General features: G+C 34.4%; 1 protein-coding gene across 1 annotated transcript; it reads left to right on the top strand.

Moving 5' to 3' along the window:
* The first annotated feature begins 667 nt into the window (after window positions 1–667).
* On the top strand, window positions 668–4738 carry LARP6C (RNA-binding protein). Its single transcript, XM_039044624.2, has 10 exons — window positions 668–1543; window positions 2929–3010; window positions 3100–3194; window positions 3281–3352; window positions 3435–3514; window positions 3610–3688; window positions 3775–3822; window positions 3915–3983; window positions 4085–4213; window positions 4337–4738. The coding sequence occupies exons 1-10, from the start codon at window positions 1190–1192 to the stop codon at window positions 4595–4597; spliced, it is 1269 nt and encodes a 422-aa protein (XP_038900552.1). The 5' UTR covers window positions 668–1189; the 3' UTR covers window positions 4598–4738.
* Window positions 4739–12024: the final 7286 nt, after the last annotated feature.

Here is a 12024-nt window from a genome sequence, read left to right on the forward strand (position 1 = left end):
ACATCTTTTATATGTGGGCTAGGCTTCGTTTTTGCCATTTTTACAAACAAAAAACATGTGGGCTGTGAAATTAATTGATGTATTTGGACCTTTTTTGCAAGCGCCCCGATATAAAAATCAAAACAAACTAATTTAAAAATACAATTCTAATTAGTATAAAATTCTCCTAAGAAACTAAAAAATCTCGTTCACATAAAAAGTAATATATAATTTATAGAATAAAAATAGCAGAATACAATTTTTATATCTTACATTTTTTTTTACAATATGTGAAGTAAGGATCGAACCTCTGACCCGAGTTATTATACAATGTTAGTTGAATTAGATTGATCTTAACTCTATATCTTACTTAATGTTATTCTACAAAAACTTTTATCTCATAGTTTTAGATTTTCTATGACTTAGTGGGATTTCTAAACAATTCACACCTTGCTCATACAATTTTTATTAGGTTAGTTTTCCTTCCAAAAAAACTGCATACAATGGGATCTTAATTTTTTTGAAAAATAATATTTAGATACAGAATTTTGATTTAGTTGAAATAAAAAAAAAAAAAAGAGTTGTGGGGGTAGAAAAGGCATTTAAAGAAAATTGAAGGGTAAAATGAGAATAAAGGTTGTTGATTATCTTTTTAGCAATGCAATGAAAAGCTATCCTTTAGTCACTCAATTAGCAAAAAATGACAATTTCTGTATAATGATTTCTCCACCAAAACCATGACCATTGAAATATTCTTAAACCAATGAAACCAATTGGTTTTCAATATTCATTTTCATAAAAAATGGGTTTTCTGTAAACAAATCGTACACCACATTTTTTGAGTAAGAAGAAGACGCCATTAGAAAGCAAGAGAAAAACAGAGCAGAACAAAGCAGAGAGAAGAGGAAAATTCGAAGGCAAAATGGGAAGGAAAGGCCACTTGGTTAAAATTCCCACCTCGAAATCTCCGGTCAAACTCGAAACCAACGGTCCTTTATCACAAAATCCTAGCGTCCTTTCAATGGATCCACAGATGCATATATTTGGGCGTGAAATGTGGCTTGATTTCCAGAGTTCAGTTACTAAACTTCAGGGCAAATCATACACACAGAGAGAGAAAAAAGAGAGAGAAAGACTGAGAGATTTCAATAACCCACCTGCGTCTCAAACCCTACTTCCATTAATCACAGGAGAAAAAAGGGATTAAAGAATGGCGCAACCGAATTCGGAAGACAAAGTGAGTGAAAACCCTGAAATGGAGGTCAAAAAAGAAATTATCTATGGCGATGGCGATGGAAGTAGCAACAGTAACATTGCTAATTTGGCCTTCAGATTCAATGCTCAAGCGCCCGAGTTTTTCCCTAGAACGCAAACCACCCAGATGCCTGTTACCGGCTATTTTCACCCTTATTTCCATTTTCTTGGTGGGGGTCCTGCTTCTTCAGATTGGTTCTTTATTGGGGATCAAGAACCTGCTTATTTGATCCCTAATCCCAACATTCAGCTGCCTAATTTCTCTAAGCATGCCCGTTCTGAAGAAATTCAGCAAAAAATCATCAAACAGGTACCCTCTTTTTCATTCCCTTTCATTACATTTTTCCTTCATTGCCTTCTGAAAGTTCATCCTGTGCTGTGCTGTTGGGGGATCTTGAATTGTCTACGACATTTTTTTTCTTTTATGTCTATGCTTCTTGCTATTTGTAAATAATAGAAAATGCTATTTTAGATACTTTGTGTTAGGGTTCCTGTGTTCAAACCCTATTTCTTCTCCAATTAATATTGATTTCCACTTGTTGGGTCTTTCCCATATTTTAAGCTCACAAGTGAAGAGAAGAGGTGTTAGATGATATAATATTAAATTTGTCTTCACCCATCTTGAGCATTTAAGTCAAATGGTATTAAATTAGTGATTTAAAATAGTATTAAAGAAAGTGAACCAGGAGGTTATGTGATCTAGTGTGAGACAGTGTTAGATGAAATAATATTAAATTTGCTTTCACCTATTAACTTAAGCTTTTGGATCAATTAATGATTTAAGATGTCCAATTTAAGACTTTGAACATCTGAATAGTATCATAATATCCATAATTTGGCTAGCATGACCGTGTCGACACGAATTAGACACTCCGACATTGGACAATTGTCGGACACGTATTGGACACTTGTTAGTGTAATAGATGTGTTAGGTATAGTTGAAGAAAGTCAAAATAGGATCAACATTTGGTAGATATGGCATCAAACACTTACATATGCTAAGTCAACATATATATGACAAAAATAATAAAATTTGAGAGCAGAATACATTAAACTAATTTTTTAAGCATAGAAATGAATGAATTCATTGACTTTGAATTTCCTTTTTGTTTAAAAATGATATATATTTTAAAAAATGTATGTTTTAATACATGTGTCCTTGTTGTGTCAGTGTCCTAAATTTAAAAAAAAAAATGTTATGTCACTGTGTCAGTGTCGTGTTGTATTAGTGTCTCGTACCCGTATCAGTGCTTATTAGTTTCTATATGACTATAATCCCATTTATGTTGTTCAAAGTTGTCTAAAACATTTGTTTTCTTTTATATCTATGCTTCTTACTGTTTAGTAAATAAAAGAAAATGTCATTTTAGTACTTTCAACATGTGAACAGTCCCATTATGTCTAATAGTTTTCTCCTTGTTTCCTTCTTTATGTGTTTGATATCTCTTTCTTAATGCTTTGAACTCGGTCTGTTACTCAAGAGTTTGCAAACTTGATGTGCATAAGTTCTATGTGACTATAATCCTATATATGTTGTTCAAAGTTGAAATCTAACCAAGATGACACTCACCTCAAGCCTACCAAACTTTGAACAACATAATTTTTGAAGATTTATCAGGTTGAAGGTGGAGTGAGAAAATGTTGCTTTTTCAATGAGAACTTTCAGCATCTTATGGATGATTTCAATTTTTACAGGTAGAATATCAGCTCAGTGACATGAGTCTTCTTGCAAATGAGACTCTTTCAAAGCACATTAGTAAAGATCCTGATGGTTATGGTATGGCCTTTTGAAGACTATATATTACATGGATGCTTTAATTCAAGTTTTCGATATGCTTTAAACTGAATTCTTTTCCATTTATGAAGTTGCGATTTCTATTCTTTCGGCGACGAAAAAAGTGAAGTCCCTCTCAACCAACAACAGTTTCATAGTTCAAGCTCTCCGCTCCTCTTCAAGGCTTGTAAGTTCCTAAGTAGAGCATTCCATTTTCTACTCTTAGTGAATAATGATTTGATTTTATCGTAACTTATATCCGGTCTTACAAAGGTTGTCAGTGCTGATGGTAAGAAAGTTAGGCGTAAGGTTCCATTCACAGACAAGGACAGAGAGGAATTGCTGGTAAGATCAGCCATTGTACCAATGATGCAGAACATTTCTCTTCAGCTGAACAGCGAGTAATATTTTGTTGTTTGATTTGCAGTCCCGCTCAGTTGTTGCTGAGAATTTGCCTGAAAATCACTCTCATCACAACCTGGAGAAAATATTTAGTGTGGTCGGAAGGTAGTTTCATTCAAAATAATCGCTCTATCATATTGTATCTATTTAGATGTTAAACTGTTTTCATTGAGCATCATTCATTGGTTATATCTGGCCAGTGTGAAGACTATCCGAATCTGCCATCCCCCGGATTCAAATCCCTGCTGCTCTAAAGGTGAATTGCTCATCAGTAATAAGGTATTGTGAATCATGCCTTACTATAATGCATAACTAAGACACTTCATCCTCAAAATTATTCTCATTGTTACTTCCTTTGTTTGAAGCTTCATGCACTTGTGGAATACGAGTCGCCAGAGTTGGCTGAAAGAGCGGTATGCATACATTGTACAGCTATAACAGATCGAGTTGCTTGTAATTAAATCTCTTTATTGTGTATTTTCCACTTCTTTTTTGTGCCTGCTAGGTTGAGAAGTTAAATGATGAGAGAAACTGGAGGAAAGGACTCCGAGTTAGGTTAATGCTCAGACGCTCGGTAAGTGTAATGTGATGATGTGAACGGTAGTCTTGTTTACTCTTTGCCTGCTTTTTCAATCGCTCTAATTATTATTTCTATCTGAATGCAAAAACGGATAGCCGAAGTCTGTTCTCAAGACTCGAAAATCAGAATTTGATAGCATTTTGGATGATGATGATTCACCATCTCCTGTATCCGTTGAAGAGTCCTCGCTGCCAAATATCAGTGACCTGATTGTTGATTGCAATGTACGTACTTTTTGCCGAAAGCTCTGTTGTTCTTGTATTAATTGATCAATAGCTGGTATACATTGTGTTACAAAATGATTTGTAATGTCAAAAGTGTCATGAAATATCTGTTTTATGCTATAGTCTGAAGAGAACTCTACATCATCTAAGAAAAGCTGGGGTCGAGGACGTGGGAAGGGACGTGGACGAATTCATAGCCATCTCGACCGTAGCTATAGCTTGCCAGTTACATCATCTCTGCAGACGAGTGGCCAGGTTTTGTGTGAAGCATCTTCCAAACTTACTTCAAAGAGTCCAAGAATGCCTGATGGAACTAAAGGTTTCACTATGGGAAGAGGCAGGCCGTTCAGCTCTAAACCATTATTCAATAGGCTTGTTGACTGATAGACATGTAGGGAAATCTCTGTTTGTTAAGTAGGGTGGAAGGAACTATGACATTTTTTTTATGAGACCATCACAATTTTGCTGCTACATTATTTATTTAAATTTTGGTAATAATGGAGATGTTTGATAGGGTTTTGGTTACTGTGCAATGTGGCTAGCCATCATTCATTCTGAGCATCTTCAATTGTTTTTCCAGCCTTTATCTTTCAAAGCATCTAGCACTCATCAATATATATTATGATAACATTAGCATGTAGAATTTTGCAAGATTTGAGTCAAATATTAGGAAAATTACTGGTCATATAAATCCTTGAGTTGCTTTAAATCACCGATTGACGATTGTATACACAAATCACCTATCGATGATTGTATATACGCTATGTAGAGTGAAGGAAATTGTGGGTTAAAAAGAAAATGTCTATTGATTTAATGATAGAGATAAGAAGTAATCTGATGCTAGCTTGAGTTTAAATGGACGATCGTTTTGATAAAGAAAAAAACATCAATATGGAGATGGTAGGGAATATTTTTCAGAAAGAAATCTATTTGAGTTTCTTATTCGTTTATAGAACTTATACAAAGTATATATGTCACACCCCCTCCCGAGTTCACCTCTAAAACCCAAAAAGGAAGCGTGAAGATAGCAGATACCACACTTTTGAGATATTTATTGTCCGAAATTTCTTTTAAGTTAAACCAGGATTCAAGGAAACAATTGAAAAATACATCTCATTTGAAAATTATCACTTTATACAAGTTGCATTAGAGTTTTTACAAAGATTTGTCCATCCCGATTACAACTTAATTAATAACATTCTAGCTCGTGGCAGACCTCGACTTCTTGTAGTAACCCGGACTCTTCTGCTACCTGCAAAGGAAAACATAAGAGAAGAGTGTGAGCCTTACGCTGAGTGAATGACAACATCATTAAGAATCTCTTTCAACTTATAAACATATGAACATATCATAACATGAGGTTATTACGTAAACCTTCATCTTGAACGAGTCTGTTTTCTATTCTACCTACACGCCCGATAGATAATCAAACTCATTGATCATAATCTCATTATAGCTATGTCTCCTATGTGCACAGGACTAAGAATCTAGGCTTGCCAGTCCTCCGACCATTCCATATAAGGATTTTCTCTACAAGCTTAGGAACTAGGCCTCAAGGCCTCTTGACCATCCCGTGAGGTTCCTCCACAAACTCAGGAACTAAGCCTTATGACCTTCTGACTATCCCGACCTTATTTTCTCATTCTTGTTTAAGCTACTTATGCTATAATAGAACATAGAATCTAAGGATATACTTAAAATCCTTTAAAAGAATACCACTCACAGTTTTAATTTTAGGAACCTTCTTCTCCTGGCAAGTTCCCTGGTTTTCCCTGGTTCCTTCTTAACTCCCGAGCTTGAACTAGTTCATTAATCATCTAAGAATCTTATGGTTTGGGTTAGAATAATCTTAGAACATCTTATTGGTCTTAAACTTAGCTTACCAATTCGTACTGATAAGAAACTAGGCTTCTGAACACCTTTGGACAACAGTTGGATGTTAGGCTACACCTTCTGGAACCCTAGACAACACCTGATTAACACATGGACTGCATGATTAACACAAGCTCACTTTGATTAACGCAATCCCCCTTGTGGTCAATGCATGACCTTCCCCCAAAGCCCTAAATTTTGCCTTCAATCACTCCTTTTGAGTTTCCTTTGAAGGAAGATTGTGTTGTGTGATGAAATGGAGCATCGTTGGCATATTTATAGGCCTTAGGAAGTATCTTAGTCATTGACTACAAGCCCTTAACGCATGCCACATGAAATACATGAAAATCCTAAGTGTCAACTCCATGCATTGTCCAACATAAGGGTCCTTGACACCACCTACTTGCATGAGCTTGAGTTGTCCTTCCATGCCATGTTTAACGCATAGGCTTCCCTTACATGCTCTAATATGCGTCCAACTTTTTCTAGGGTTGTCCGATGCTTCATTTGGTTAAGCCACGTATTCCATTTTGCTGTCAATCTAACCTTGTTCTCCAAGAAGACTCTCATTAATGCATCTGACCTAGGTTGGGCGCATGGCTGCTCCAACAACTCATCACATGCATCCATCTTTGCCTTCCATGCACCCATGATGATGTTCTCAGCACATGCTTCATTAGTTTGGTGTTTTGGCTTCTCAACTCAACCCTAAGTTCAACTCTTAGCTTCCACTTGTGCCTAATTCTCAAGCTTGCGCCCATTAATACGCCCATACCCTTCATCATGAATACATCTTGTCCATTATGCGCCCATTTAGGGTTTTAGGCTCTCCTTGGTGTATCTTCCTTCTAAAGATTTATCTTATGCTTCCATCTTGCTTCTCTAAGAGTCCCAATGGAACACTTGAGTTCTCCCATGCACCAACCCTAGTCCTCCCATGTGCCAATCATGCTCCATGCGCCAATACTTCTTCTTTCCTTCTCCCTTAGTCTTTATTTTCTCTTTCCGTGCATAGTCTACCTTCTACACTCACGGACCTAGCCATATGCTCTTCATGCCTTACCTTTCCTTCATGTTATGCACCCATCCATGCGTCCATGAAGTATGGGATGCGCCAATTGACTCATCTATGCGTCCAACCTTCCTTTTTTAAGGTTTCTTTACTTATGATGCATAAATACCTTCAATACTTAGCAAATTTTCTCTTGTTGAAAGCCCTATGCATTCATCACTCTCTTTCATGTGTCCATGGAGGTTCTCTATACGTCCAAGTTTCTCATTTTTCCTTATTCTATGGACTCAACTTCTATTCTTATAGCAAAACTTGGACACTTAGCTAAGTTCTTGGGTTCTTAACCTTCTATGCTTCCAACACTTAGAAAATTTTCTTCTTCTAAAGCATAGTTGAGAGACTTAGCAAAACTTCTCCTTCCAAGACTTACATTCTAAGCTACTTTCTATCTTTTAAGGAATCTTGTAAGGGTGAGAGTATCATAATATATGCAAAAGAAAGATGGGGCATGGTTTGGATTGTGATAACAATGAAAATGTGCTATCTTGTTCTGCTTAATTTAGGTTGTTCCTAGATTTTATGATGGCTTCATTTAATTCAGAGTTGTTCCTACATTTTATGTGTTTATTGGACGATACTATAGGTTTCAGGCACCTAAGAGATAGAGATGGGTGTTAGTAATGAAATTGAGCTAAAAGTGTGGCCAAAACGGAGCTTAATTGCATCAACTTGGAAAGAATAGCTGAAAATGACAGTTTTCCCACGACGCTCCGAAGTCTGTACATGTGCAATTCCCGCCAACACTGCGATGCTTTCCCGATTTCTATAAATAGTTCTTTAGCCGCATAGGTTAAAAAAAAAATTATGATTAACATACAGATTATGCATTTTAAGTTAAATTACATCATGCTTTTTAAACAAGAAATATGGTTCAAGAGATTATACATTTGAAGAACATTTCTTCTCATAAAACCCTCGAACTATCACGAACTCAAACACAACAGCAAACTTGAAGACTCTCTTCAAGAAATACACGAATTGAAAAAAGGAAGACACCACCACTTGGAACCTTCGGTATACTCGAGGTGAGAACCTAGGAGTTGTGGGCTCTGACTATTTTGGTTAGGATGGAGTTTGTGAGTTTGGAGGAGGAAGAAGATTGAGGAAGAACTATAATATAGGAATCTTCTCAATTGTGTAGTGAAAAAATCTATCGTATAAGTTCCCCTATTTTCGTGTAGTGTACTACGCCGAAGGAAAAAGAAAACTAATTTCTTTTTATTCTTTTTGCCATAAAAAACCAACTAACCGCCCACTAAAATGGTTGGAGAGAAAATAAGATTATTATTCAAAATAATAAATAATATAAACAAATAGGAAAACTAACTTATCATATTATATTTATAACCCATAGTTTTAATATTGCATCATATACAATATAAACTATAGCTCTTTTTTCTATTTTATGGCATTTAATATAAATCATATTTATATTAAATTTAACAACTATGAATCTCATTCATAGGAAATATATTTGAATCACATTCAAATATTTATTCCTCCAATTAAACTATAATGTATCAAATACATTATATCAATTATATCATATATAATTGAATTAATTTAATTATATCATATATAATTAAATTTTCTCTTATTAATTTGAATAATTTAAATTAACCCAAAAACTGATTCTCAACTAAATTCATTTGAGCTACCAAGGGGACCTTATGGACCTGTAGCTTGAAGCTCCAACGGTACGTGAATAATTAATTAAACTCTTTAATTATATTATCCACCATCCGTTAATTATCAGACAATCCATTAAAGACCGACAGCTGTACTCTTCACAGTACAGATATATTTCTGTGTCCATTAGATATAACCAATCAACAGTATGATGACCCTTCATAAATTGCTCATAAGTACAGCTGGGCCAAATTACCATTTTTCCTCTGTAGTTACCTCTAACTCCTTAAGTACCACTGATCTCTCTAATGAACAATAGATCATAATTCTACTATGACTAAACCCATCTCGGGCTAGGAGAGGGCGTGATGCCACATTGTTCAAGACCCGGAATCAACCTTTAAGAGAGTAATTTATCTACTTATCCCTGCTTCGGGAAAGGAGTGAATTCTATCTTGTGTAGCTATTTTTCCAACTCCCCAATCAGATGAATCCCCAAAATGGTAGGCTTGTTGAATCGACGATCTGGCCACTCTCACCCATACAAATCAAAGAACTGCCCTCATAGGCAGAAGTTCACAACTCACTCAGGATTAAGGTCATGTTACCTATGGTCATCCTGGTAAAATGAAAGTCTCTATTATGAACGGTGTTATATAATGAGAATAAACATTTTGTGGTTCGATCTTATACAAATTCCTTTGTATAGAATATTCCCGATCGCATGTCTAATACATGAATGATTAGGATCAGATCATTTTTAGCACCTTGCAATATTTGTAACACCTACAAAGCGAGTCATACTCGTAGTGTCACCAGGATAAGATACACAGCCTTATCCATATACTATAGACCATTTAGGTTATCACTTAAACATGATCCACTTGTATGTCTCCACATACATGTTTAAGTTACAACGATAACCTTGGATGTTAGTTTATTGATTTGTGGTTAATGCAACTAAAATATCACATATTTCATAGACAAAGGGAATAAAATATCAAATATTATCAATCACATAAAAGTTTGTTCATACAAGATTTACAAACTATAGCCAACGAGAGCGTAGCTCAATTGGTATACTGTTCATACTATCAACCTCGTGGTTTGAGGTTCGATTCATCAATTAATTGAGGAAATTAATTATATATTAATTAATATATTATATTTGATACATTATAATATAAAGTTTATTTTGAGATGTAATAAATATTTGAATATGATTCAAATATTAATTATATGAATTGGTCATATAATTATATTTAATATAAATTTGATTTATATTAAATACCATAGATTGTTTAGAGAATTATAAACTATAGGTTATATTATATTTGAAATAATATCAACTATATTTTATGTGTTATATTTGATATAACATATAGTTATATATAATATGATAAATTAGTTATTGTATAAATTAAAATTTGTTTTAATTAGTTTAAATTAAAAGGGAAGAAGTTATTAAAATAACTTCCCTCCCCAATATCTCTCTAGTTTTGATTGTGAGATAGGTTGGTTGCAGAGGGATTGATCGCCTTATTCTTCCCAAAAATGCATAGAGTCTGTGTGGATCAATAATGCTCTCTCAAGTTCTTCCCTGTAAAGAAAAATATTATTCTCTCAAATTCTCTAACTTTACATCTTCCCAAAATGATCACAGAGCCTCACACTCCTGTGATTCTCAAACCCTAAGGATAATATGGAGGTCTCACTTTTGGTGGCGTTCTAAATTGGAATTGAGTTTTTATTGTGATTCATGAGGAAGATTTGTTCATTACCGATCAAGAGGAAATTCGTGAAGAATTATAGGGCTTCAAGGATAAGTATGATTAACCTTAAATTTTTTCTCTATTAAAAAAACATGCTGTAAATTCTTTTTAGAATGCATATTTAGGTCTTTGTAATTTTAGTTTTTGTGAAAATTGAAAATCGTGACCAATCTCCGCTTCCGCATCGGACCTCACAGTCCTTCGTAAGTGTATTTTAATAATTTTATATATTATACAAATCAAAGAGTGATTAATCATTGAATAATCAAAAAACTTTTTCTAAAAGTTGATTTCAAGTGTATCTCTCCAATCAACTTATTTCATAAACTCAACTTTTTAAGGATTCATTTGAATAATTGCTAAATACTCTAAATTTTTTCAAAATGATATTTTTCTTTCTAAGATAAACATTTGAAAAGTTAAACCAAACACACTTGTATTTGAAACTTTAGTGAGGTGTCCTACAGAAAGAACGTCTAGGCAAATCCTCTCCTCTAGGAATGGATGTTTTTCATTTTCCTTTGAGGTTCATGGTGGTTCAACCCTCATATAAAGCACTACGTTGCAAGCTAGGTCACGGGCTTGTACTATACATCCTTCAATTGCAAGTATACATTGTCGTCAAGTAACATAAAATAAAGTATTTCGAGTATTGAATCCAAAGGAACAATTCACAAAGTTGTTCAAATTTTGGTTTGAATGCAATTGCGAATATTAGGCAAGCAACCGAAAGGTAACGGAGTAAAATATGATTGGCTGGGGTTTTGTTTGTAAAGCCAATAAAGAAAAGTAGCAAAAGATGAAATAAGAAGAAATCAAATTATGAGAAGAATGGGATTCAAAATAGAGCTTCTGCCTATATAAAATTGTGTTCATCTTTGCATCCGTGATCTTGTTCAACTAAGTGAAAGTGCAATCCTAACATGCAATTCTCTATGCGCACGCAACTGACAACTCTTTTAAGTTAAGTTTAGCGTGACGAGTTACATGCGCTCAAGATGTACCCACAAGTGACAACTCTTTCAAGTCCAATGTGACAAGTCTCATGCACTCAAGATGCGGCCGCAACTTACTCTCATGATGTTTAGCAATATAAATTCAAGCCTAATTCTTTTTTTTACCATCTTTCAAGCATTGTAAGGAGGCTAAGCAAACTAACACATATGTTTATGGTTGCTTTGGCACTTAGATAATGAAAAGTACACTTGAAATTATTTCATAGGCCTTTACTTTATGTCTAGGGCAAAATCAGCCTATACTTCTTTTATGAAAATCGTTCTTGTTCAACTCTTTTAATACTAAACTTAAACATTTTATGAAAACCTAATTGATCAGGAAAGCTTTTTAATATAAAAATAAACTCAATAAAAAAAAAATATTGATAGCCATTAGATAATACTTGGGATTTAAGATGAGATAAACCAATTAATTAGCCTTTCACATAATTTGAATCCTCACAAAGGAAA

Source organism: Benincasa hispida, chromosome 10 (assembly GCF_027475165.1).
Source record: "Benincasa hispida cultivar pf3 chromosome 10, pf3_genome.v1.1, whole genome shotgun sequence".
NCBI lineage: Eukaryota > Viridiplantae > Streptophyta > Magnoliopsida > Cucurbitales > Cucurbitaceae > Benincasa > Benincasa hispida.

Excerpts from the sequence above, each read along its gene's own strand:
- LARP6C (XM_039044624.2), top strand. The coding sequence starts at position 1,190 with ATGGCGCAACCGAATTCGGAAGACAAAGTGAGTGAAAACCCTGAAATG. Across the intron at positions 3,195-3,280 it reads TCCGCTCCTCTTCAAGGCTT|GTTGTCAGTGCTGATGGTAA; the intron begins GTAAGTTCCTAA and ends GGTCTTACAAAG. Across the intron at positions 3,515-3,609 it reads ATATTTAGTGTGGTCGGAAG|TGTGAAGACTATCCGAATCT; the intron begins GTAGTTTCATTC and ends ATATCTGGCCAG.